This window comes from Chionomys nivalis, chromosome 3, assembly GCF_950005125.1.
Source record: "Chionomys nivalis chromosome 3, mChiNiv1.1, whole genome shotgun sequence".
In the NCBI taxonomy this organism is placed as follows: Eukaryota; Metazoa; Chordata; class Mammalia; order Rodentia; family Cricetidae; genus Chionomys; species Chionomys nivalis.
The window spans coordinates 106,570,861-106,598,686 of NC_080088.1; the positions used below are offsets into that span (position 1 = coordinate 106,570,861).

Here is a 27,826-nt window from a genome sequence, read left to right on the forward strand (position 1 = left end):
ATTTCATTTAGGAAAATATACCACTCAGTCCTTGGAAATAAACATGAAATTCAATCAAATGGAAGCCTAGAACACAAGAAGGAGACATGGAAGCAAAAAGGGATATAGAATTGAATGTCAAATTCTCGTTCTTCCTAAGAGACAACCAGTACAAGACAACCCGGGCACCAGGTTGACGGACACGGGCTGGCCTCAGAGACATGAAGATTGAATTAAAATGGAGGCCGCCTCTTAGCGAGCCCTATGTTTACATTTTGTTCCTTTATTAGAAATATAAACCAACAGTTGTTTGTGTCTTTTTATTTGTCTTTTTTTGTATTTTTTAACAAACATTTTTGGTAGCTTGTCTGCAGTGTATCTTGAGTCAGAAAATAACCCTCTCACCTCTGAGTAGTTCTGTCATGGATCAACTCTGCCTCCCTGTGGAGTCAGAGACTCAAACTTCTGGAAACCTATCCATCCTCAACTGCTAAAAAAACAAAACAAAACAAAACACCCTTTAATATAAAAACCTCCCTTCCCAGCTTCTAAACGGCTAGCTGGCATTTTGTGGGCCCCAGTCTTCCTCGCTCAGTCCACTGGGAGCTTGCTCCATCCAGCTACTCGCCAAGGGAAGGAAGAAAGGAGGACCTGTCCGAGTTGGAGAGGTGACCAGAACGCTACACATTGTCTTGGAATTTCTCCAGATAGGTTCTGAGTTCCTTGGATGTGCCCACATCTAGGTCTTGGCAGACCCATTTGATGTCATCGTCACCACTGAGGATGGAGTTCACTGTGGGGCAGTTGTCCTCGGGTGGCATGGTGAAGGTGGCAAACTTCACCTTCTTCATCTTAGAGGTGGGTGAGTTTGCAGATTCCTGCCTGAGCTCCCTGCCCTGCCGCGCCCCAGAGCCGGGTGGCCTGTGGACCTGGCTCTGCATGTGCTTCTGGGAGCCACCATTGAGAAGCAGGTGGTTGCTCTCTTCGCAGCCTCCCAGCCCTCGGTCTATGATGGTCGTGTGTTCATCCTGGGGAGGTGACACATCCCCAATGTTCTCCAGGAGTTCTGCCTCATTGCCCAGCCATACCCAGTCGTGAGAGTGAGTCATGGGTGCCTGGCCTTCCAGAGGCACCTGTTTGTGCCTATACTTGAAGGCAAAGGTGGCGCAGTTAATGAGAAAGACAAGGATGGCCAGGCAGAAGACCCCCAGGAGAGCGTACATCCCAATCTCCAGGTCACTCAGGCCATGGGCGGTCTGCATCAGACCATTCTCCTCCAGTGTACTTCCGGCCTTGGGGAGGTCCACATGGGCTGGGAAGTTGGTGAAGTCTATGGGGATGCTGTGTAGCCTGGCCCCATCCAGCCTGCCACTCTTCCCCACTTTGTTATCCAGCAGGGACTTGGCAGTGGTGGTGGCACTCAGCAGGACCCCTTCCTCACGATCTTCAGGAGAGTTGCCGTGGTGGCGTTCATCCTGGCCTGGGCGGTCCAGGTCCTGAATCTTCTGCCGGCGATCACTGGCATGGTTCTTTATTTCCTCCTCATCCTTATCTCCAGTCTTGATGGTGTCAGCATCGTCCCATCCAAACTTGACCCCCATGTGGCCGATGCCCACAGCCAGCACGCTCTTGCGTTTGGACTTCTGACAGGCCTCAGCGATGGACATGTCCACTCGGAGCAATGGACCCTGGCCTTCTCCTTCAGCCACCACAGTGGGCCACCAAGGTGAGAGGGGCTGTGGGATGGACACGACAGTCTCGTCCAAGGAGGTGGCCGTCAAGGAGAAGTCCTTGGTGTCATAGATGTCCAGGGGTGTCACTGAGCCGTCACTGAATTGGAGCCATGTGCTGACTATAGCTTCCTGCAGGGACAGAGACCATGAGAACCACTTGGGGGGGGGGGAGGGTGCCTTATCTCCAGGGACTCATCCTAGAACAACACCAAAGAAATAGGAAGGGTGACATGGACTCCTGATCTGGTGCCAGTGAGGTGGGGGAAGTGAATATGCTTTCCATCCGAGAGATACCCTAACACGGCTCCAGCATCAGCCAGACACAGAAAACACACACAGTTCTGGACCGGTTTTTTGTTATCTGCCAACCATTTGTTCCTGGGCTTCATTAGCCTCATAGGACAATGGGTACTTGTAGAGATGGGAAACTGAGGCAGGAAATTCTGCCAGAGCCAAAGACCTGAAGCTGGAAACTATGGGCTGGGAATGTGGACCAGTTGGTAACATGCTTGCCTAGAGTTCATGAAGTCCTGGGTTTGACTCCCCATACTGCCTAGCCTAGATGTGGTAGAGCATGCCTTTTATTCCAGGGCTTGGGTGGAGTTGGAAGCAGGGATATCAGGAGCTTGAGGTCATTCTGGGGTACATGAGACACTGTCCCAAAAAAGAGAATGCTTGTCTTCTCTCCTGTAATGGCTAATCTTGGTCTTCAACTTGACTACATCCAGAATCAATAGAAGCCCTTGAGGCTGGGCACTCTTGGGAGGAATTTCCTTAATCAGATTACCCGAAGCAGTAAGACCCATGCTAAACCCGGGCCACGCCTCTATTGGCAGCCCAGATAAAAGAACAGAGAGGAGGGAAGCATTGCTTTTTGCCTGCTTGCCCTCTTGCTGGCAAGTTCATCTATCCTATTGCTGCAGCTGGTATTACATCCAACTTCAGGTTTTCATCATGGACCGAAGACCAGCAGCCCTTCAGGAATCACCCAGAACTCCTGAGCTAGACTGGAACTGTAGAGACATCCAAGCTTACACTTTGAACAACTACCAGGCTCTCTACTCTTCCATCATGAGATGGCCATTATTGGACTACCTGGACCACAGCCAGTAAGTCACTCTACTAAATCCCCTTCTAATGCAGATCTTCATTCTTTCAGTCCTGTTCCTCTTGAGGACCCTGACTAATTTCTCTCCCCTCCCCTCCCTATTCTTCCACAGGGTCTTAAAGGTGCCTTTTGCTTTGTGGGGGGGGGAACAGAAAAACAAGATTATCTTCCCTTTGGAAGTGTGCCATGACATACTCTTTGCAGGACTGTCAGGTGACCAATAGTGACCTCTGCCTATGATACCTGGTGGGCTCAACTCAGCTGCCTTAGAACAGACCAACAGACCAGCAAAGTTCAGGCCAAAAAAGACCTGCAATCGTTCAGCCAAGGCCCAAACAGACATAAAAACTCTTCCACTGTGGAGATCAGGGAAGGGAGTTTGAGAGCTTCTGGCTCTGTCCTCATATGCTTGCTATGTTCTCAGTAAGCACAGACATTGCCTTCTGCACAGTCCAGGAATAATGCACTGAGATGGTGGACACAGACCCACCTAGTGGGACTGCTGCAGGGGAGCCCTCACCTTCAGTTCTGTGGATGGAGCCTTAACTTGCTGGTTACCAGGACAAACCTGGAACTCTTTACGATTCTAACAGGTGAAGAAATCACAAACAGAGCACCTATGCCTATTAGGGGTCAGCTCAGAGGCTGCCTCTCTTGCAAAGCAGATGCCACTACAACAAGTTTAAGCAGCGTGTCCCTTGCCTGTCAGGTTAGCAAGAAATTAGCAGAGCTGTGCTGTGCTGGAGACCCAGGGATCAGTCAGTGCCCAAGACTCGTGGTTAGGTGTACCCAGAACAGCTATGCTTAGCCTTTCCCTAAAGGCTCACTGAAGTGTACCAGACCAGTCCTGATTGTGGGAGCCTTTCTGGTTGCTCACCTGGCCACACCCACCTTAGCCCGTATTGTGACAGCAAGAGGAGGCAGTGGGAGCCTCTTTCCATAAGACAGGTTGAAAAATCTCTTTCCTCTCTGCCACTGGTGGAAACAAGAAAGCTGTATTCAGTCCTGGGCTGGTGTGGCACTGCCTGTGGGCCACAGGGAGTGGGCCACAGGGAAGGGAAGCAGAAACACGGACTGGAAGCTGGACCCAAGTGAATATGGAACCACACAGAGCTCCTCGGGAGCAGAGCAAGGTAAAGCAACAGCTGCACAAGGCTCCCCCGATAAAAGCAAAACTCCATCTGTGGGTAGGCGGCAGGTGTCACAAAAGGCGTGTTAAAAATACACACAGGAGGTCTGTGGGATGGCTGAGTGTGCAAGCCTGACGCCATAGGAGTTCAATCTCAAAAACCCACTGTCAAGGTGAAAGGAGACAGGACAGACTGCTTAAATTTGTCTTCTGACCTCTATACATTCACTGTGGCATGCACATGCGCGTGCACACACACACACACAAATACACACACACTGTACTACTACTACTAATAATAATAATTTAAAAGTCTAGATGATCAGACTAATATTAGAGATTCAGGAACAACTGGAAAAGACTGGATTAAAATAAACCAAGAAAAAAAACAATCGCTAATGAAATAAAATGGCAAAAGAGAAATTAAAGCAGAAACTACTCTAGGAGAGCAGAGGTGAGGGGGGAAAGGCAGGGATGTGTGGAGACCTACACAGAATTTCTAGAAATGGAAAACTGAGAGGTGTGTTGCCTGCAGTCTTGGGACTTGGGAGGTGGAGGCAGGAGGCTCAAGAGCTGAAGGTCAGTCTCAGTTACAGAGGCCAGCCTAGGCTACACGGGACCCCCATCTCAAAGAAAAGAATAAGGGGAGGGAGAAAGCAAGTGAGTTACTTGGGATGCCTTATACAGCAGGCAAGACACGCCTGAGGAGAGAGCCAGCTCACTAGCCAACACAACCAGCATGCTACTCAGGACTAGGAAGACAAGCAAGACAAGACAGGCAGGTGGACAGGGATAAGGAGAACCAGTTCAGTCAGTCGTCCAGTTACAAGCTTCAAGAGGAAATCAGAATAAGAAAGGCAAAATTAAGCACTGGTGACTGCAATCCAACATGAAGACAAATGGCAGCAGTGGAAGAAAGACCAGGTGGTGCTGTCTGGGCGCTGGTTGTCCCTGAAGGCATGAATGCCTGCCTACAGGCTGCTTCCTTCTGTTTAGGGCAACTGAGGCTGAGTCTCTGCTGTTTGGAACAGAAAGGCCAGAGCAAAGTTCTGTAGAGCAAGGGGGATTGCACTGGCCACCGCTGACCGCTCCTCTGCTCTCCGCTATTTTAAAGTGTGACCATTTTAGTTGAGAGAAAAAAATACAGGACAGGCAAGATTGGCAGCTGCCTGGAAGAGAAAGAGAAAAGGGGGAGAGAGAAACCCTTCCTAACTGTTGAGTTAATGCCAACAATGGAAGTCTGCAAACAGCTCTAGGTGGGGTCTATATAGCTTTCAGAAACAAAACAAAACAAAAAACAAGAAAGCACAGAGGGCTGGGCACACTTAGGATTTTGTCCAAAGGTGAGGGGAAAAAAAGGTAAAGGGGAATAGTTATGTTTCTGAGTTCGACTCTGCACTAATTTGAAGTCTCACGATGGTGTGGAACAGTTATCCTGTCGCTCAGCTGCTACGAGCTTGGCTTTCCACCATCAACTCTGTGTATTCATCTTTGCTCACAAGCATCCTCTGGCTTTGGAGCTTGAGTTCTTGAGTGAAGCCAGAGATGCCAAGGAATTCACAGCCATTAGGGCTGTCCCTGATGAACAATGGATCGGGGGTGTTCTACCAAACCCAGCTCCCTCATCCTTTGAGCATGGTACATCCCTGGCCTTTTTTAGTCTGGTACAGTCTCTCTGGCAGCATCGGTGGGTGAACGTGTCTTCATCAGTGGCTGAGTAGGTGATGTATATACAGGACCTGCCCTTCCCTGCCATTGCCTGCTTTGTCTGCTGAGGGGCCTTCATTGTCCAGATAAACAAGCAAGTTTTGCTTCAGCCTCAGCATGTGGGGAAACCGATATGGACAGAGTGTGGCCCTGTGCCTTTGGTTTCTACACTTGGCGCTCCATCTGTGTCACCCATTCTCATACACACACTACCAGCCAGAATCCCAGGCAACTCATTTATTTTTTTTCTCCCACCCAAGCTTAAAAATAAGCAAGGCTCATATTCTTGATTTTCAGAAAGGAAGCTATGAATGACACAGACAGGAGTGTCTGCCTTGTGAGATAAAACGCTGTTCATTGTGGCTGCTTTTCAACTGGAATTAATTTTTCTTTTCCCCCCTGGACAGAGAAGTATGTTAATATAAGCCAAGTCCTGCTCGAACGACCGATAGTGGGATTGAAACTTCAGTCTGGTCAGGGCCATTTCCATCAGCTCTGCCTTGTGATTGAGATCTGGTCCTGCTATCGTCTCATTACAGCAAGGCTGGAAACCTCACTGGAGAATCCAACACACATCTCCCAAGACGATAAATGCTGAGTGACTTCAAATAACACGTGGCCACCAGTGATTTAGACCCTGCTTCTTTAGAGAGTCATACTTGCAAATTGAACAAATTGAAGATGCTCTATCTATAAGTCTCCTGCTTCTGGCCTGGGCATCCAATTACTGCTGGTTGATGAAGACAGATGGGTCATGTTGGATGAGGACAGTGGTTTTATCTTATATCCTAGAGGCTACGCTGCCTGTCCATTCTAATCCATGTTCCATCTTAGCAAAGCGCTTCCAGCTTTTTGACTTTTTTTCTCTGTTCTTTGGACCCTCATCTTTTTTCTTGCATGCATGAAGATCCGAGGTTGATATTAGGTGTCTTCTTCAGTGGCTTTCCACCTTGATACAGAGTCTCACTAAACCTGAAGCTTGCTGATTCAGCTAGGTTCGCTGGCCAGCAAACCCCTGGAATCCTACTGTGTCCACCTCTCCACAACTGGGCTGCAAGTGTGTATCACTTTTCCACTCTTATTTACAAACTGGAACACACCATCAATTCCTGTCTTCAGGGAGAAGGGTGGAGGAGCCATCACTGCGGACTGGACAAGGCTGGAATGCACTCCCAGCCTCTCTAGTTGATGTTCGAGACCAAAGTCGTCTGTGCTGGACAGGATGGCTTGGTTTTGTTTTGTTTGTTTGTTTGTTTGTTGTTGTTGTTGTTTTTGAGACAAGGTTTCTCTGTGTAGTCCTGGCTGTCCTGGAACTCACAGAGATCCGCCTACCTCTGCATCCCTAGTACTGGGGTTAAGGGTATGTGCCACCACTGCCTGGCTCAGGATGGCTTTTCAAAGACTGCTTGGTAGAGTTTCCAGAAGCTGGGCACATGGTGAGGGATGCCCTTCTCATCTGTGTCACATGGTGCAGTTCTCTATGGGACAGGGATGACTTCCTAGGCTACCTAGCCAGGGGATGGTGGAGTGATAGCCCCCTTTAGGGTCACCAGTTCCTGCTGCTGATGGTAGAGGAGGGTGACAGAGCCTAGGGCAGACTATATTGTGGGTGAGGGAGGTGAGAAGTGGGGGAAGAAGGAATTGATGGTCACAAGGACCTAAGTGAGGCACCTGACAGTTGCAATAACTGACTATGAGATGGGAACCTCGTCATTCACAACAAGGATCTTGCTCCCAAACAGCAAACCCCTGGAAGTAGATCTTTCCCTGGATGAGAAGTCAGCACCGTAACACCCTGCACTCAGGGCCCAGCTGGGCTTCCACAGAACTGGGACAATGTTGCAGTAAGTTGTTAGGCAGTCCTAAACGTCACACAGCAGTAGCTAGCTGATACACTCATGTGTGCTGAATACCATTCCAGGGTCCTTCATGGACCCTACAGCAGGGATGATGAGGTCATGTGGATTTCCCAAATCATGTGCCACCTGCTGGCACCTCTAACTCAGCCATAAAATAGGCATCTTGTGTCTGCCAGTACTTAAACTCTGCACTGCATCTAGGACCCCTGAAAGTCACTGTGTTGTCTTCGTAGTATGTCTACTCCCACAGAGCCTGTTTTGTTCCATTATACTCTGTGAAGGACTGGAGACCCCACTGCCTTCTTGTCTGGTCTAGAGCCTGTTGCCCATGCCAGTCACAGCAGGCCAAACTCCTGGCAAACCCTGTCCACACTGGGGTTTACATGGAGCTTCACTGCAGCCTGCCAACTTCTCCTGGCTGTGTGTCACCCGTGGGAACCAGCTTTGGAAACAAATGCCTGAGCCAATATGAGGCCTACGCTGGTGGAGTCCTGAGGTCCCCAATGCTTCTGTTCTTAACAGTGATGGATAGTAACTGTCACTCATGGAGGGAATGGTGACAGAGACCTTCTTTGTAGCACACAATAGTTGTTTCCAATATAATTCTCAGACACGAGTTGAAGTGGTTCCCTCTAAGGACTGAGGTCCAGGTTGGGTCCTCCCAGAGCTCTACCTCCAGAATCTTGTTCAGTTCAGAAGTATGTGGTACTCCATGTTTCCTTCTCCCTTCCTACGAGCTCCCAACCTCCAGTGACTTGTAATGGTGTTTGCTGTGAGCCTACTGTGCACAGCAGAGGGTCAGCTCTGCAAAGAATTGCCCCCATGGCAAGTTATCCTATAGCCCATTTCCAGAAGGTCAACAGCAAACACAGGTGTGGAGTACATGTTAGCAGCGATTTCTGTGGGGTAGTGAATGCATAACGGAAGTGGGAGAGGAGGCAGAGATCAGCAGGGCTGTGAGGATGGCCTTAGTGAGCAGAGGGGGTTGAAACTATGGGTGGAAATGAACCAAAACAGTGTTGAGGGAAGAGTGAGCTCAGGGAAACACATCCCATATCAGAAGAAATGCAAGGAAAGAATTTCAGAAGGACATGGCAGGCAGGGACCTGTGAAGCACCAGGGAGTTACAGAGAGTTGGGGACAGAGAACCAGGGACAGAGAGCAGGCAGGATTGTACCTGCCGGGGTATATGGGTCCTGGAGGTATCTGTATCATTAGGGAAACACAAGGGAGCAGTTGACCTGGTCTGATCATTGCATCCTCAGCCCAGGGGAGGGAATTGGGGAAAGAATGGGAAGAGGCTGTGGGAGTGAGGTGAGATTGGGTGGGAGTGGAGTGAAGGTTGGGATGAGGGAGAGGAATGGGAGTGGAGGATGCTCTGGGAGTGGTGTCCAGTGAGGTGGAGTGAGAAGTAGATGGAGGAATACAAGTAGGCTGAGAAGTGGGAGGGGTGGGAGCTGGGTGAGGGGTGGGAGGAGGGTGAGGGGTGGGAGGAGGGTGAGGGGTGGGAGCTGGGTGAGGGGTGGGAGGAGGGTGAGGGGTGGGAGCTGGGTGAGGGGTGGGAGGAGGGTGAGGGGTGGGAGCTGGGTGAGGGGTGGGATCTGGGTGAGGGGTGGGAGCTGGGTGAGGGGTGGGAGCTGGGTGAGGGGTGGGAGCTGGGTGAGGGGTGGTAGGAGGGTGAGGGGTGGGAGGAGGGTGAGGGGTGGGAGCTGGGTGAGGGGTGGGAGGAGGGTGAGGGGTGGGAGCTGGGTGAGGGGTGGGAGCTGGGTGAGGGGTGGGAGGAGGGTGAGCGGTGGGAGAAGGATGAGGGAGGTGGGATCTGGGTGAGGGGTGGGAGCTGGGTGAGGGGTGCGAGCTGGGTGAGGGGTGGGAGCTGGGTGAGGGGTGGGAACTGGGTGAGGGGTGGGAACTGGGTGAGGGGTGAGAACAAGTTGAGGGGTGGGAGCTGGGTGAGGGGTGGGAGCTGGGTGAGGGGTGGGAGGAGGGTGAGGGGTGGGAGCTGGGTGAGGGGTGGGAGCTGGGTGAGGGGTGGGAGGAGGGTGAGGGGTGGGAGAAGGATGAGGGAGGTGGGATCTGGGTGAGGGGTGGGAGCTGGGTGAGGGGTGCGAGCTGGGTGAGGGGTGGGAGCTGGGTGAGGGGTGGGAACTGGGTGAGGGGTGGGAACTGGGTGAGGGGTGAGAACAAGTTGAGGGGTGGGAGCTGGGTGAGGGGTGGGAGCTGGGTGAGGGGTGGGAGCTGGGTGAGGGGTGGGAGGAGGGTGAGGGGTGGGAGCTGGGTGAGGGGTGGGAGCTGGGTGAGGGGTGGTAGGAGGGTGAGGGGTGGGAGGAGGGTGAGGGGTGGGAGCTGGGTGAGGGGTGGGAGCTGGGTGAGGGGTGGGAGGAGGGTGAGGGGTGGGAGCTGGGTGAGGGGTGGGAGCTGGGTGAGGGGTGGGAGGAGGGTGAGCGGTGGGAGAAGGATGAGGGAGGTGGGATCTGGGTGAGGGGTGGGAGCTGGGTGAGGGGTGGGAACTGGGTGAGGGGTGCGAGCTGGGTGAGGGGTGCGAGCTGGGTGAGGGGTGGGAACTGGGTGAGGGGTGGGAACTGGGTGAGGGGTGGGAGCTGGGTGAGGGGTGGGAGCTGGGTGAGGGGTGGGAGCTGGGTGAGGGGTGGGACCTGGGTGAGGGGTGGGAGTAGGGTGAGGGGTTTGGGGTTGGTGAGGGGTGTAGCCTGGGTGAGGGGTGGCAGTAGAGTGAGGGTGCAATGTGGGTGTGGGGTGGGAGCTGAGTGATTGGTTGGAGGTGAGTGAGGGGTTGGAGCTGGGTTGGGGTTGGAGCTGGGGTGGGGTTGGAGCTGGGTGGGGTGTGGGAGCAGTGTGAGAGTTGGGAATTGACTGAGGGGTGGGAGTTGAATGAGGGGTAGGAGCAAGGTGAGTGGTGAGAGATGGAGAGAGAGGGGAGGGAGCAGGGTGAGGGGTGGGAGCTGGGTGATGGGTAGCAGGGTGAGGGGTGGGAGCTGGGTGATGGGTGGGAGGTGAGTTAGGGGTGGGAATAGGGTGTTGGGTGCATGATGGGTTAGGGATGGGAGCCGGGTGAGGGGTGAGAGGCGGGTCAGGGGTTGGAGCTGGCTGAAGGGGTGGGAACGGTGTGGGATGGGAGGTGGGTGAGAGGTGGGAGGTAGTGAGGTTGGGAGCAGTGTGAGGGGAGGGTGCTGGGTGGGGGGATGAGTGAGGGGTGGAGGTGAGTGAAGGATGGGAACCGAGTGAGTAGTGAGAGATGGATGAGGGGTGGAGCAGGGTAAGGGGTGGGATCTGGGTGATGGGTGGGAGCTGAGTGAGGGGTGGGACTTGGTTAGGGGTGGGATTGGGTGAGTGTTGGGAGGTGGTTGAGGATTTGGACTTGGATGACTCATGGGAACTTGGTGAGGGGTGAGAGCTGGGTGATGGGTGTGAGGTGAGTGATGGGTGGGCCCTGGGTGGGAGGGGGAGCTGTGTGAGGGTTCAGAACTAAGTGACAGGTGGGAGCTTCCTGGGGGGGGAGCTGGGTGAGGGGTGGGAACTGGGTGAGGGGTGGGAACTGGGTGAGGGGTGGGAACTGGGTGAGGGGTGGGAACTGGGTGAGGGGTGGTATGTGGGTGAGGGGTAGGAACTGGGTGAGGGGTGGTATGTGGGTGAGGGGTGGGAACTGGGTGAGGGGTGGTATGTGGGTGAGGGGTGGGAACTGGGTGAGGGGTGGTATGTGGGTGAGGGGTGGGAACTGGGTGAGGGGTGGGAACTGGGTGAGGGGTGGTATGTGGGTGAGGGGTGGGAACTGGGTGAGGGGTGGTTTGTGGGTGAGGGGTGGGAACTGGGTGAGGGGTGGAAGGTAGGTAAGTTTTGGGAGCTGGGTGAGAGGTCAGAACTGTGAGAGGGGTGAAGCAGGGTGATGTATGAGAGTGGATGAGACATGGGAACTTGGTGAGTGGTGGGAACTTGGTGAGAGTTGGGAGCTGGGTGAGTTGTTGGAGGTGGGTGAGGATTGTGATCTGGGTGAGGGGTGGGACCTTGGTGAAGGTTGGTTGTAGGATGAGGGTTGCAATGTGGGTGTGGGGTGAGAACTTGGTGAGGGGTGGAATGTAGGTGAGTTTTGGGAGCTGGGTGAGGGGTGGGAGCTGGGTAGGGGGTGGGAGCTGGGTCAGAGGTGGGAGTTTGGTGAGAGGGGAGATGGGGTTGCGGGGTGTGAACTGGGTGAAGGATGGGAGCTGGAAGAGGGGTGGAAGCAGATTGAGGGGTGGGAACTTGGTTAGGGGTGGGAGCTGGGTTAGTGTTGGGACCTGGGTGAGGGTTGGAGTTGGATGAGGCATGGGAACCTGGTGAGGGGTGGGAGCTGGGTGACAGAGGGAGGTGAGTGAGGGATGAGACCTGGGTGAGGGGTGGGACCTGCATGAATGGTGTGTTTAGGGTGAGGGTTGGTAGCTGGGTGAGTGGTGGGAGCTGGGTGACAGGTGAGAGAGGGGTGAGGTTGGGTAAGGGGTGAAGGGTGTGGGAGGGGTTAGGAGTGGTTGAGGGGTGAGTAGTATTAGCTGGGTGAAGGGTGGGAGCTGTGTGAGCGGTGGGAGGTGAGTTAGGAGTGGGAGGTCGCTGCGGGGTACGAGTGTGCTGAGTGGTTGGATCTGGTGTGGGGTGGAAGCAGAGTTTGTGCTGGGACTGGGTTAGTGCTGGGAGTGGGGTGAGTGGTGTGAGCAGAGTTAGGGTTTGAAAATTGCGTAAGGGCTTGCAGTGGGTGAGAGTATGGACTGGGTTGGGTTTGGTAGTGGGGTGAGGGTTGGGAGCTGGTCGAGGGGTGCGAGTGGAGTGTGGCGTGGGAGCGTGGTGAAGGTTGCGAGTATGGGGAGGGTAGGGAGTGTGGCGTGGGGTGGGACTGTGGCGTGGGGTGGGACTGTGGCGTGGGTGGGAGCGAGAGGATGCTGTCAGTCATCTTTCTCCACTCTCCTGCTGAAGCAACACCATGGCCTCCCCGTCCCGCCTCAACCCCTACCTGTTTTGGGGCCCGCAGCAGCTCCTCAGCTGTGACCACAGCTGTGGTAGCCTTGTTGTTCTCTGCGATGGGGTGCAGGGTCACAGACAGCCCAGCCACCACCTGGACAGTCAAGTCTGTCAGGGACACTTTGTCATCCAGCACAGTTACTGTCTTCTCTGCCAAGATGGAGTCGGACAGTGGGGACAACACCTGTGGAAACAGTGGGAGCACAGACGCGCCATCATGCCTATTTCCAGGTAGAGGAACCCATGTTAAGACCCCCTACTCCCCCCTAGATGGGCCAGAGATCCTGAACATAGACCATAAGGAGGCACAGGCTTCTGTCACTGTTATTGGCTCCACGCTGAGCCTTTTTGAGCAGCCAAGGCAGCCCTTCCCCAAAACTTTACTTCCGTTGGTAAATAGAAATAATCACAAAATCCATTCCATTTTAAGAAGGAACGGCCCCTTCCCTTTAGGTAATGGACCATTCATACGGTGCACAACCTAGTTAAGTGTACTTGATGATCCTGCAGGCTGGACACATGAAGAGCTGCACACAGACTCAGTGCAGCATGTATTAAATTCTAAGGGAACTATGGATCAACTGGGATAACAGAAGTCTATCAGTCCCCTGCCTTCCATCATCACACTGCCTCTTTGCAGAAAGCCACCCTGTCTCATCCTACAAGCCTAGGGTTGGGCTGGAACTGTGAAGGTGAAATGATGGAACATTTACTATGGGGTTAGCATCCTCCAGGACATTCTAGAAGGGTGGTGAAAGTCAAGTGGGACTTGAGGGGTGGAGGAAAGCTATTCCTGTCTGTTATCTGACCCAAACCCAACCATCCTATACATTCTTTTGAGTGATACAATATTATAAATTGTATTGAATTAAACACACAAGATAATGGAGTCAAGAAGAGAGAAGGGAAATTCCAGGCCCACCCTTGCCTTTGCAGCAGCAGGATAGAGGGCAAAGGCAAGTCTTATGCAAGGGGATAGAAGACAGTCTGGAGAACTATGTGGGAGGTGAGTCTGGTGGGAACATGGGTGCAGCCCTTGAGATGGGCTCTCATGGGTAAGGAAAGACTGGAAATGGAAGGGACCAGCCCAACAAGTCCAATTCTTGTTCCCATGTCAACTTGTGGAGCCATCATGGAGACAATGAACTGGTCACAGTGATCTGCCTTACCCCCAGGGAACCCCTAGTCCCAGGAAGAACGGTACCAGCCAAGGACACATAGCCCAAGTTCCTGCTTCCTACCTGGATGGTGGTCATCCCAACTTCCCGCCCAACCAGGACCCTGCTGTCCTGCAGGGTGGCTATGTGCGGGGACTCCAGCTTCATGAAGTCAGCCACCAGGTGGGTGATGTCAGACTGCCAGTCTGGACTGAGGAGGTGACTCAGCTGGCCCCAGGGCCCAGCACCCTCCGACACAAACTGGGTGAGGACGCGCACCGTGGCATGCTGGAACTGCAGGGCACAACCCCGGCCTCTCTGCTCCTCTTCTTCCTCCTCTTCACTGTCCCGAGTGGGTCTGTGTGGGAGGAAAGGTGCTGTCTCAGACATGGGGGGAAGAAGCACAGAGCACCATAAGAGGACAGGTGTATGCCTCAGTCTCAGAAGGCGATGCTCAAGATGGGAGTCTCAGGCCCCCACGGGAGCCAGGCATCCATTTCTGGGCAATGCAGAGGCTTGAGAGCATTGCCTGGCAAAAAGACAGCTGCCATCTCCTAAGCTCACACAGCCCCATAAGCAGCCACTCTGTGTGTGTGTGTGTGTGTGTGAGAGAGAGAGAGAGAGAGAGAGAGAGAGAGAGAGAGAGAGGAGAGAGAGAGGGCACATGTGTGTATGTGGAGCCAAATGACAACCTCAGGTGTCATGCTCAGACATTTTTTGTTTCCTTTGAGACAAAGTCTCATCTAGGTTCAGAACTCATGGATTAGGGTAGGCTGCTTGAATATCAGTGCCCCACCTGTCCGCCCATGCCCAGCATTTTCTTTTAATGTACAGTCTAGGGATGGATCTCAGGTTTTTCTGTTTGCACAGCAAGCACTTTATCGACTCATCTCCCTAGGATACTAGTTACTCTTCTTGACTCTTCAAAATGAAGGGGTTCTGGGGAACTGTCTGGGAACCACCTGACAGTCTGTAAGGGAGAACTGCGAGTGAGATACTGGGCTTTGGTGGCAGCCCTCACTCAGCTGAGATGGGCTTGTTCCGGGAAAACTGTGATCCACACAGGGGGATGGTCTGAGGCTTTCTGCAATCGGAAGCCCCTGTTCCAGGGTGAACATCATCCCACTCTGCCATGGGACCTGGAACTGTGACCTCCAAAGAGTATGCTGTCAGGGTTAGGGAGATCATGGCTATGGGAACACCAGCTTCTACTGCATCCTGGGTCCTGCCTTGGTCCTGTCAATGGCATCTGTAAATCCAGTTAGTACTGTTGTGGCTGAGGACATCTCACCCACGGCTCACCTCTTACTGGCCACGATGGGAACCCGCCAGCCCTTAACCTGGCTGAGTTCTGTGTCAGAGACCTCGATCTGCAGGGGAAGCCGGGGCACCCACACAGTGACATGCAGGGGTGCGCTCAGGTGCTGGTAGGTGAAATTCACCACGGAGTCCACCTTGCCCTTGATCTCTTTGCCATTGACAAAGACATAGTCACAGTGGCCTGACACCTGCGAAGACAGAGGAGAGAGAGAAAATGGAGGTCACGTGGCCGTTTTGATAACCCACATTCAGTTCTTTTAGAGAGAATGCATGCATGTGCATGTGTGCATGTGTGTGCGTGCGTGCATGTGCATTTGTATGGATATGCGTGCATATATGTATGTGTGTATATATATGTGCATATGTATGTACTGTATGTGTTATGCATTTTGTGTATGTATATATGTGTGTGTTTGATGTATGTATGCATGTGCATATATGTATTATATATATGTGAGTCTGTAGGTACATATGGCATATAAACACATGCACAAAAAAAGCCCTGATATTGGGTATCTCCAGTATCACTTTCCACCTTACTTTTGGAACCAGAATTCATTAATTGAGCTAGGCCGGCTAGCCAACAAGCCTCTGGGTCCTGTTGTGTTGCCCCCTTCAGTGCTGGGAATACAGGGATGTGCCCTCATACCCAGTTTCCATACGGGTGTAGGGAATCTAAACTCGGGCCCTCTTTCTTGGTGAGCACTTTCTAGACTGAGCCATCTGCTCTGCTTCCAGTTTGTTTGACTTTATTGTGAAGCACACTTGTTTCCAGCATAGAGCGCCAGACAAGGATTCAATGTCATTGGCTTAATGGGAAACCGAGCCTAGAGAATAAGAGTGAGAAAGCAGACAGTGTATGCAGAGAAAGAGAGAAGCCAGTGGAAAGGTGCACTGGCTGCTACTGGGTGCCTCGTGAAAGCATCCATAATTGCCCATCTCATGGGCAAGAGACATGATATTTTCCAGCTTCCAGTTCTCAGACTGAGGTTGCCTTTGCTGGGAAAAAAAGCAGAGAACAAACGGAGGTAAGGGCTTTCAAGCTCCTGGTGAACTTGAATCTGCAGAGAACTGCGGCTGAGGCTGAAGTTTGGGTGTGCACAGGGCCTGTGGGGCCATCCAGGAGCATGATGCAAGCTGATGTCTGCTCAGAAGGTTAAGCGGCTCCACTCCCCAGATGGCTGAGGGGCCTGGCACCTTCCCAGCACATGCCTTCTCACAGTCTCTGCACCCTCTCCCCCACAGTTCCATTGGTCTTCCATGGTTCTCAGACTTTGGTCTAGGGACACACTTCCACCCCAGTTTGCCTGGCCTGAGCATGTCAAGAGTCCCTGGGATGCTGCTCCACCCAGGACTTCTGGAATCTTTACATTTGTACTATTACTGTTCTCATGAGAGTGGGGTGGGATATCATGGGTGACTTCCTGGGTCCTCTCTCCTCCCTTTGCCTTCCCTCCCCTCTCCTTCCATTTCTGCTTTTAGAAGCCTTGTCCTCAAGAAGGGAAGAGTCCAAAGAAGAAAAGAAATAGACAGAGAAAACAAAGATAGCAAATTCCAAAGGCAATGATGCGTTCGTGCATGTTCTAGAGCCACACTCAGGTTGTTATCTACAATGAAGTTCAGTAAAATGAGGCGGCAGATACATCCATCTTCACAGGTAGGCATGAGGAGTGCCAAGGTCAGTGGCTCTGTGCATGTGACTGATAATGGACACCTCTGGAAGCCATAATAAGATTAGACCAGCTGTCCCCTCCCCCAGTGCCCAGGTAATTTCCTGAAAATCAGACCAGGGTTCTGTGCCTTTCTAATGACCTGAAAATAGAAACTAAGTTGAGTTGTAGAGAAGCAACTTGACTCGTCTTACATAGCCAAGCTTACGGAATATGATTTAAATTGGCCCCATGTGTCTGTGTCACCATTCAAACCTTTATATTCTTGATGGGAAAAGTGCATTATGCTCCTTTTCCATCATTTGGCCCTTATGGTAGCTGCTCCTGAGGTGGGAGACTCAGCAGAGTTGGCAATAATTAGGTGGATAGAAGAACATATGAATAGAGGGGTGGAAGAATAGATGGATGGATAGGTGGATAAATAAGAGAATGGATGGGTGGATGGATGGATGGATGGATGGGTAGGTGGGTGAATGAATGGGTGGCTGGGAGAGCGGATGGAAGGATGGATAGATGTGGGGGTAGGTTGATGGACAAATGGGATGATGGATGGATGGATGGATGGATGGATAAGTGGAGGGATAGATGAAAGGAAGGACAGGTGGGAGGATGGATGGATGGATGGATGGATGGATGGATGGATGTCTGGTTAGATACGTGGATTGACAGATGGGTGGATAGGTTGGAAGATGGATGGGTATTTGACTGGTAGATGGATAGGAGGATAGATGGGCATATGGCTAGGTGAATGAGTGGATGGCAGGATAGCTGTATGTACAGGTGGATTGATAGGTAAACAGAGGAATGATTATACACATTTAAGGATTAACAACCTGGTGGTTGAACAAATGACTTGAAGGGTGGAGATGGAAATGTGTATGGATGGCTAGATGGAAGGGTGGGGATACAGAGAGACAGAAGACTGAGGATGAGATGATGGATAGATAGATGGACAGAAAGATAAAAAAAATAAATGAACCAGGTAGATGGGAGGATGAACAGATGGATAGGTAGACAGGTAGGTAGGTAGGTAGGTAGATAGATAGATAGATAGATAGATAGATAGATAGATAGATAGGGTGAGGGGTGGGAGGGGGTGGGGCGGAGTGACGTGTGGGAGTTCAGTGAGGGGTGGGTGTGGGGTGAGGGTTGGGAATGAAGTGAGGGGTGGGAGTTCGGTGAGGGGTGGAGGGGTAAGGTACGGGAAAGGAGCGAGAAGTGGGGGTGGGGTGAGTGGTTGGAGTGGGGTGAGGGCTGGTACAGCCAAACAATTGAAAGAAAGCAAGGCCCTAAGATGAGGTTTGAAGCAACTGTGGTGCATACATAAGAATTTAATCTGAAAAGTTCCAGCAAGTTCTTAACCTTTCTAGGTCCATTGACTGCAATGAGAATCTACTTAGAGATGATTTGTACTGGCAAGTTGCATACAGGTACAGTCCGGCAACCATTTCTGAGCTAATGCTGTTACCCACATGACACCACACTGAGCTCCAACTGTCATTTGCATATCTATCTCCTACTAGACAGTGTCCTCTGGAAAGAGCAGAGCCCCCCTCCCCCACTCCCCGGTTATCTGGACCTGACCATATAACACCCTGTACTGAGCAATAGCTGTTGTGATCGGTCACCCTGCTCTTTTAGCAGACCAGGTATGGCTACTCTGGGCCCCACTTTTGTCTCTTCTGTTTGCGGGGCAGATGGTCAGGGCTGGGCAGAAAGAATTCTCTCCATCTGCTGGGGACTGGCATGGAGCAGTTGGGAGGGGCCACACGAAGGGGTCTTTTCACTCACTGGTCAAGAGTGGTTTAAAACGGCTTCCACACTGTGTGAGGATGGGAAGTAATTTCAGTCATTGTCCCAGACTTATCATTAGCATGTAAATGCTGTCCCGGATCGGGGAACATATTAGCATAATAGCCAAGCATAGAGTCTATCACTAATCACATCTTTAATCAATGTTGTAATTTACAGACCATTGACTTTCCTCATTTATTACCTTTCTGAGCTCGGGTGGGTGGGAACCTTGCCTCTCCAGAATATATAAATGATTAGGAGGGACACCTAAGGTACAACAGTGCTACATATGATAGAGCCATCGTCCCTTCTGTTCCTGATGGTGTCACCAGTGTCTGGGGAAGTCTCCGGATGAATTAATCATGTCCTAAGCGGCTGGCAGTGGGGACGAGGGTACCACACAAAATGAACAGGTTCTCTTACAAAAAAAAAACTGATCCCTGCAGGAATGTTTCTAGCTCATTGGCTGTGTTTCTCAGAATCTTTTCATCTCCGTTAGTGGGCTGTGCACGTGAACCGAATGCTCGGTGGGCAATCGGGCCAGCATTAGGCACCTGTCCACGGATACCTGGAGGGAAAGAGCTAGGTTACGGGGTACATAGCCAATTGTCTTATTTTGATGTCCCTCAGGGGTTGGTATTTTCTGAGGACACTACCTGCCTCCTGGGGGAGACCCTGCGAGTCAGTTTCCATGGAGAAAGCACAAGTGCCCACTGCCAACCATTGATGTCTAGGGAACTCTCATCTAGCCAGTAGGGACTTTAAGGGTTTGTGGACACACAGCCTGTGGTATTCATCCCAGCCTCTGACTTTTGAAGACTGTGGTGGGACCACACTCACGTATCTCACAGGGTCTTGTGTGATGCTAGGCTGGGATCCCTCTGAGAATCACTCCTTCAAATGATACAGCTATGCATCTTCTATCCCTATTGTGCCCATCGTAGCTCTAATTACTAATCACAATACTTTAAATGCCATCTCTAATAGCAGCCGATCTTCAAGTATCCAACTGTTTTCTTCCGCATCTCTGCTCGAGGTAGGCTCACAAACCTTAGCCCTGTTCAGCCTTCTTGTCAAAATATGATTACATAATGCACATTTCAAATGCAGCAGATCCAATAATCAGACTCCTGGCCTAATTCCTTTCTATTTTGGTGACTACCACTGTGTATGAGTAGAATCCAGGCCCAGGGAAATCAAAATTGCCTCCTGGACATCCCTGAACTCATGAGCCAGCTCTGTACATATAGAATGTCAACGGCTCCCATGCAACCAGATCTCATTTCCCACTTGCAATATGCCCTCCCCCCACCAGTGCTGCAGAAACCTCACGGGAGCTTGGCATACAGACAGTATCCTATTTTGCAGATGAGAACCCCGAGGCCTGCTGAGGAGGGCAGCTTGCCCACAGCAGAGAGGACGAATTCCATTTATAGCCATGAGTTCAGAGCTCACCCAGATTGCTCCAACCCTGCATGTTAACAGACTCTAACATGAGACTGTGGCCTTGACCCAGTTGGCCTTCCTGCCACATGGCTCTGTGTGTGGTTTCCATTGCTGAGATGGCAGGGAAAGGCAGGCACGGAGAGGAGCCGCTGACTGGCAAGTGGGGTGTGGACTTCAGCCAGGACCGCAGCATGCTGGAACCCTTCCTCAGGCTTCCCTAGCCTTTGTCTATTTGGTCCACCCCAGGCCAGTCTGCTTGGACAGGCTGTGCCTTTCTGAGCTCAGGCAGGGGACAGATGGTCAGGAAAATAGTGTGTGAGCCGAAGGAAGGAACTTGAAGATCTGGGCAGGGTTGGAGGAGACCAGTGGGGGGAGGTGGTGTATGCCAGAGCTACAGTGTGTTGGGAGGTGAGTGAGCTTTAAAGCATGCTCAGAATTTACTTCATTCCAGAACATGGTTATGGCCTTTGGACATGGGGACTTTGCAAATGCCATTAGTTAAGGAAGACACCACTGTGGCTTACACATGACCTAGATCTTCAATTTGTACCCCAAGACAGGCTTTAATTTTGTTTTGACTCCTAGACCCCTTCTAGACTATGTAAAAGCCTTAACAAATGGGCAGACTCATTGCCACAGCCGGTTACTATTCCCAACGCTGTTTCTATGTTCTCTTTGTCTTCTCTGTCCCAGCTTCTGGCCCCTTCTGGAAATCATGGTGGTCATGATTAGGGGGTGGGGTGGAACACTGCATTTGGCACATACTGTGGAAGAGGCCAGGGTTGCATATCAATACTCTGAAAGGCTCAGTGACAGTCCTTCATGCCAAATGATGGGTACACCTTAAATGTCAACTGTACTAACACTGAGAAACTGAGTTTGAATAAGGTACCTATCCTTTCAAGTGCTTTACTAACCTATCTCTTCTGCCCACACACCTATCTTTTTTAACCCTGGAGGCTTGTCTTTGTCACGTGGGTCTTGGGAGCTCTATAGATACAAGTGACTAAGCAAAGGTGTGGGCAGGGTCTGTCACTGTCTGTCTCCAGCCTCCACACTAAGTTGCCACATTGGACACTTTCAGGACATGAGCAACACCCCAAAGAACACTGCTGTCTGCCCAACACTGGGCATATACCTTAACCTTTGCCCTGCTGACTAGAGCTGTCAGATGTGTCTTGTAGGATGCTTATGAGCATCTTCTGCATCCCTAGATGTCAGCAGTCCCAATCCTATTTATCACAGTCTGTCTCAGATATTGTCAGATATTCTCTGGGGAGAGATGACATCCGGCAGAGCCATAGTTCCAGGGCTACTGAGTAGTAGTGATGCTTTATCCCTGAAACTTTGTGAAATAGTAGTAAGTTCAGTAAAGTTTGGTATCAACAGGATCCCTGGGACAAACCAAGGCTTGTCAGACAACCAAGGAACCCTTGGACAAACAAACCTGAGAGAATTGCTCCTGTGTCCTGGAACCTGAGCAGGGATCTGGTTACACAGGGGTCAAGTTACCCTTTCATCCTGTGCCACAAGTTTACAGCTAGGTCCCTGGGATCCACTCACTGAGTTTATGCCTGGAGGTCATAACAGGCCACACTGGAAATTCCACCGATTCCTCCCTTAAATACCAGTTCATCAGCCCAATCTATGGCTATAGAAGCACCTGGAAAAGACATGCTAGGCTATAGAGTGAGGCGGCACCCTTAGTGAGCCCCTCATGGGCATCCCAGAGTAGGTACAGACAGCCTTGTACAAGCTGGCACTTAGTGTTATATATGCCCCCTTTTTAATAGGCTCAACCGTCCCTTTCCAGGAGGTCATCTTGTTCAAAGTCACCCCAACCCAATACTGTTTAGCACAATGCCCGGATAGTATTTCTGCATCTTTTGCTGTTGGTTTCCTGCATCAGTGGCCAGGCTCTATGAGGGTGGGTCCTCAACTGTTTTATTTCCTGTCACCTCTGTCTCAGGACAGCAATCAGTCTTCACCGAGTGAGTTAGCCTGTGATTTATGAAGACACCAACTGTGCACTGTCAACGCTCGTATGATTCAAGGATCAAGTAGAACAACTTCAGGCACATGATCCACGCCATGTCACCGGCTGTGAGACAGCTTTATTTTAAAGGTAGGGGACTAGATACTTTGTGATGCCACCAAGACACTGGCAATACAGATACAGCATCTATATTTTCCCCCAACCCTTGTTCTGGGTATCTGTGGGCTAGCTGCTCACTGCACTTCTCCAGTGTCCTGACCCTTGATCTCCCGAAGGTACCTCAAGGTAGAAAAGAGGTCTTCAAGGACAGATGCTGAGGCACTGATGAAGCTACATATGGGGCAGAGAAAGGATAGATCCTTCAGCCTTGGAAGCCTTTTTACCAGGCCTGCTGGCTTGCTTTCATAGCCAACCATTTCCAGGCAGAGAGATTCACAGAGCACTGCCAGGAATCTTGGCAAATGACTGCAAGAAGCTGTTGTTACTACAAAAGAAACTAGGGCTGAAAAGCCCTTATGTATGTTGAGTATATTTAGACATATTTATGTATACGTGTGTGCATGTGTTTAAGGTTATGTACACATGGAAGAAGCCACAAAAAGAAGAACCTGGGACACTGTTATATAGAATATCTGGGGTCCAGAGAAACTGGCTCCAGAGTTTGTGTGTATGCTATATGTGTGTGCATATATATCTGTGATTATATTCTATGTATACATGGGTGGTTTATGTGTGTATGTCTATGAACATATTATTTGTGTGTGCATGGATTATGTGTGTATGTGTCTGTGAATATACTGTGTGTGAGTGTTTGGATTATGTGTATACATGCATGTCTGTCAATGAACTATGTATGTGTATGTGTGCATGTCTGCAAGTAGATTGTGTGTGTGTGTGTGTGTGTGTGTGCGCGCGCATGCATATAGCACATGAGAGTAGAAAGGGGACTAAGAGGGAGGAAGAGATCTAAAGGGAGGGGAACAAGAGAAGGTGATGAAATTTGTGTGACAAAAAGGAGGGCAACTTGAAGTGGAGAAGAGGACCAGCCAGGGCGTAGGTAGATGGATGGGAGGAGGGTGGGGGAGGGATTGGATAAGAATAGGCATAATGACACATAATAGCGCCATACATATGAAAATATGTAATATATATGAGAATATATATGGAAACCCATTACCTTTTATAGTAACTAAAAATAATTCTAAAGAATCAAAAATAATTCTAAAGTTCATGGGGGCTGGAGATATGGTTCAGCTTTTGAGGAACTAGCTGCTCTTATGACCAGAGTTTGTTTTCCAGCAGCCACATGGAGACTCAGAACCATCCATAAACTCCAGCTCCAGAGAATCCAACACTCCCTTCTAGCCTCTCTGAGTGTGTGTGCGTGTGCGCGCGTGCGCGCGCGCGCGCGCACACACACACATAGCTAAAAATAAAATCTCTCATACTAAAAAGTCTCATACTAAAAATAATATGGATGGCCTGACGTCATTCTTACAAATGTGTGCCCATTTGTATAAAAGAAACACCTGTTTGCACATATTAGACCTGAGAACAGCCACCCACAGGGCCAAGTTGACAAATTGGACAGATTGAGTGACCCAGACAGGAGCCATTAGGGAGTGGTAGCCATTGGATGATTGGCAGGTATCTGTTTAGGGGACACTTGATAGAGGGCTTGGATGGGGAAACATGGATCAGTGTGTCGTATCTGCTTGGGCTCTCCCAAGATGATAGAGAACTCCCAGACTTGTGGTCAGTTACTGCCCATTACATAAGGCCAGAGTTTTCCCGAGCCAGGGTTCCTCCCCCAAGATACCGTCAGCTACATACTCATGTGTCATGAACCCTATCTACACCCATTTATGAGATGGCATTCAAGATATGGGTTTAGGAAACTACTGGAATGCTGGTGGCTGCTCTGTACTGAACCCAGGAACCCCATTTTGTCACACAAAGCCATGACAATGAAAACATCTAGACCGAACCTCTTGCACATGTGGCAGAATGGGCACTGGTTCCATGTACACTCCCCGCTTCTCCCCACAGTGTGCCAAGTCGCACACAGGAGCTCTGCAGAACTGGTGACTTCAGACTAGAGCCAGAATCCCAGGGATGAAGCTAGGAGATGAACCTAAGCCCTGGAAAAGAGCACAGGTCCTGAGGATATGAGCCCAAGACCCAGAGGGAGGAGCTAGATTCTGCAGATGGGGCTGATTGCAGGGACTCATCCTACACTAAAGCTGCCTGTTCCACACCTCTCTTGCCACATTAGGGTGTTTAGCTGTTAACTAAAAGTTTGTAGGTTTGAGTCCTACCAATCTAGTTGAGGATTTAGCTTAATTAAAGCAAGGATTGCACACTCTGCTCTGCTGGGTCAACAGCCAGGGGATGACCACCTCCTGCTTCATTCCAGGAGGCAATTTTCATTTTGAACACACTTATTTCCCTAAAGATACTGATTGCATCCCTGGAAAGATCAGCAACGGGCTCCATGCCATTACCCCTTATGTAAAGTTAAAGGTTGCTCTCTGTGTAACCACAGTGGCATTTATTTCTGGATTTGCTTCCCACCTGGCTTTCTTAGGCTGAGAGGTAGCTTCTCTGCCTCTAGAAAATTAAGCGGATGTGGAATGGTCCTCCCAACAAGTTGCTGCCAACCGAGATCCTGTGTTGTTCCATCAACATCTCCCATGCCCCACCTACTACCAGCCCAGCTCAGTGGCAACCTCTGCTCCCTGCTTCTTTGAATTCAGCTCAGAGAAGATTTAGGTTTCCTGCACTGCATGGTGAGTATAGTGAATAAGGGTGATTAATTTGAAAGTTTCTAAAGGAAGAGATAAGTAACAGTGGTGTGAGCGAATGCATGTGTTCTCAGCCTCTCAGAGGCATTTCTTGAGGAAGATTTAAAAAAAAATGTTCTTTATGGTAAATAGATTTAAGCTTAATTTGATAAATAAATGTAACAAGGGGAAAGAAGGAGAGAAAAAAGAATGAAGAAAGGAAGAAGGAAGGGAGAAAGGAAGGAAGGAGGGAGCAGGAAGAAAGGATGGAAGTGATTGAGAAATCTGAAAAATACAATTACACGAAGCAGAATGAAGACGTGAGGGCGGAATGGTGAATAAAGCCACTCAAAGTGTGGGTACCTGAACCCCATTTGAACCTCTCACTTCAGTATACACCTTCCCAGGGTCTGAAAGGCTGGGACAGATCCCCGACAGGCCCACATACCTTGATGACATCCTCATCCATGGCCTTGCACTCCACCAGCTCTGAGATGTCCCTCACTGTGCTGTTCTCCTCCACCGACACCACCCTGACAGGCATGGCCACCGTCTTCCCTGTGAGGATGGCTGTGTTCAGGAGTTCTGTGTCCTGCCAAAGAACCAGACACACCAAGTCAAGGGACAGTATCCATCCCGTTGGTTGTTAGACACACTGTGGGACCGTCCTTAGGAACTACATCAGAAGAAAATTCTTTGGAACAGAGTCCTAAGAGGACTTGACTTTTGGCTTACATGTGACCATCTTCCTTGCTTCCAATAACAATAAAGAACACATATTCTTTATTTAGTATTGCAGAGACCCAGTAGAGGTGTACAGAAGCTGGGTGGCAAGTAACAGAAACCAATTTTGAGTATTCCGGGAAGAAAGGTACCAAATTGGGTTGACTAATGCCTGTCTCTACCTGCAAAAGATGCTCAGAGCCTGGGAGCATGGCATCTCAAGTGGCATGGTGGCTAATCTTGTTTGTCAGCCTGGGAAGAGAGGAACCTCAACTGAAAATGTCCCTCCCACCAAATCTGCTATGGGGTATTCTCTTGACTGATGACTGATGTGGGAGGGGCCTCGCCCACTGTGGATCGTGCCACCGCTAGGCAGATGGTCTCAAGGTGTTTATGAAAGCGGGCTGAGCAGGTCAGGGAGAACAAGCCAGTAAATAGCACTCCTCCAAGGAGTCCTGAAGACAGGAAAGGCAAAGGGAGACAATTTTCAAGAGGGGCATGACCCTGCTGCAAGCTAGCTTTCACCTCGGGTTGCAAACCTCTACCCTTCAGGAGGGAGATAGGGTGAGTCCTCCCTCATGTCTCAGAATGTGGAGTAGCTGGGGCTACAAGTGATGCTTTACTCATGGAAGGGCTTCTTTTGTCTGTGGTTGCCCTTTGCAGTGTTGGGCACGAGACTGGGAGCCTCCTACAAGCTAGGCAAGTGCTTTACTACTGAGCCACATCCCCAGCCCACAAGTTTCCTCTTTGAAGTGGTTTTTGGTTGCTTGTTTGTTTCTGTTTTGTTTTGCAAACCGAACAGTCTGTCTCTGCTGTCCCTTGGGAGGTAGCTCCACCACACCCACAGGCACTGCTGCTCGGTTTCTTTGTGTCAGTGTTCTGTAAAATTGCACACAGACCCTATTGAGTGACAGAGAAAACACTGTTTTTTTGAGTCTGCAGGGTGATTACCACCTGCGTGCAGTCCTCTTGATGGAGGCACAAAGATGCAAACAGACCTCTGGGTCTAGGGCTCTACATGCACCTTTCACCTAGGGCTCAGTTTCCCCCAAGTCCCTCTCCACAAATCCTGCTTTTCTTCAGGGTGACCTTTTGCTTGAAGCAGACACACATCATAGAGAGGGTCCTGGTAAAAGCAGAGCCCCAGATCCTCACAGTCGGGTCCATCACCCTGCAGATGAACAAGGCTCTGCCTGCTTCCACAGAGTGCACAGGAATCCTGAAGTCAGGTTCCAATTATGGGTAGCCTTGACTGTGGCTATTAGAAATGCTAAGATTACCAGGGGAAATCTCCAAGTCAAGGTCATTACAGGTTGTGCTCAGGCTTGTCTTTCATTTTCTCTCTCTCTCCAAATGGTCTTCAGCGAGTGGCTTCATTAAGCGGTGTGGTCCCTTATGGGCTAATTGTGATTACTTTCTTAAATGGTTGTTACAGTTTCACAACTGCACACACACACATATCATCATCTTCGTCGTCATCATCATCTCACGTTAGTCCTTATCTTTGGTAAAACCTAGTTGGATGTCAGCAATTTCAGCCACATCAGTTTCAGGGATTAACAGTCACAGAAATAAGAAACAAGGGAAAGAAAACCCTTCACCTGTGAAATAGCCCGGCTCACACTCACGGGAGAAGTGCCCTGTATTTAACAGCCATTGCGGTGGCCAGTTAACTTCAGCAAATTTGTTGCTATTTGGGAAGAGAGAGTCTGGCATTTTGGATTCTTCCCTGGCTTTTCTATCAGAATCACCCGGATCACATTTATCAAGGCTCTTCGTGACGAGGTGGCTATGTCATTTGTGACTATTTGACATCCCAGAACCGGCAAATCCACTGTCATTCTGAGTTCCTTTGGAGTATTGTACAGGATAGCACAGATGAGGTGAATAAAATATTTCTCAATGTGCTGGAGGCTGGAAGGAACAAGTTGTGATTCCGGGTCTGGCAAAGGCACACAGCTAGAACTGTGTATGCTCATGCACACCTGCAGGGGTGCCCGTGTGTGCACCCATGTCTGTGTGCATGTGTGTGCATATGTGTGTGTTTAATACTGATGGAGCAGGCATGCGTTTTGGTTCTTTCACTTCCCAAATACCTTTCCAGTGGACCACAGTTCCTAATGATGTGGGTAGCACACTAGGTAAGAGCCTAGCATCACACTGTTTTCTAAAACCCAGACTCCAGCGGGAGCCCTGGGGAGGTGCATGATTTTCACAGGGCCTGGTGGGAGCAGGGATGCCTCCCATCTCCTGCCTTAGACCTAATCCAGAGAAGTGTTACGTTGCCACAGGCCACCTCTGCTCAGTCCATTCTGGACACGGAGCAGCTCTGTCTCTGTCTCTCCCTCTTTCCTTCCCTCCCTGCTTTCCGTGTGTGGGAGGTGGGGAGTGAGAGACAGAGACAAAAAGAGAGGGGGGAGAACG

At 50.5% G+C, this 27,826-nt stretch overlaps 1 protein-coding gene across 2 annotated transcripts in view; it reads right to left on the minus strand.

The window, feature by feature from the left end:
- Positions 1-284: 284 nt before the first annotated feature.
- Tmem132c (transmembrane protein 132C) overlaps positions 285-27,826 on the minus strand; it is a 307,153-nt gene continuing 279,611 nt past the window's right edge. Inside the window, exons 5-9 of one of the 2 annotated variants that reach the window (XM_057766129.1) lie at positions 25,128-25,271; positions 14,973-15,178; positions 13,950-14,028; positions 12,506-12,697; positions 285-1,841 (exon numbers count right to left, since the gene is read on the minus strand). In XM_057766129.1, coding sequence (XP_057622112.1) covers positions 660-1,841; positions 12,506-12,697; positions 13,950-14,028; positions 14,973-15,178; positions 25,128-25,271 — 1,803 coding nt within the window. In that variant the 3' untranslated portion in view covers positions 285-659. Of the gene's footprint in view, positions 1,842-12,505; positions 12,698-13,754; positions 14,029-14,972; positions 15,179-25,127; positions 25,272-27,826 lie in introns of both variants that reach the window. The other variant, XM_057766127.1, reaches the window with a different exon arrangement.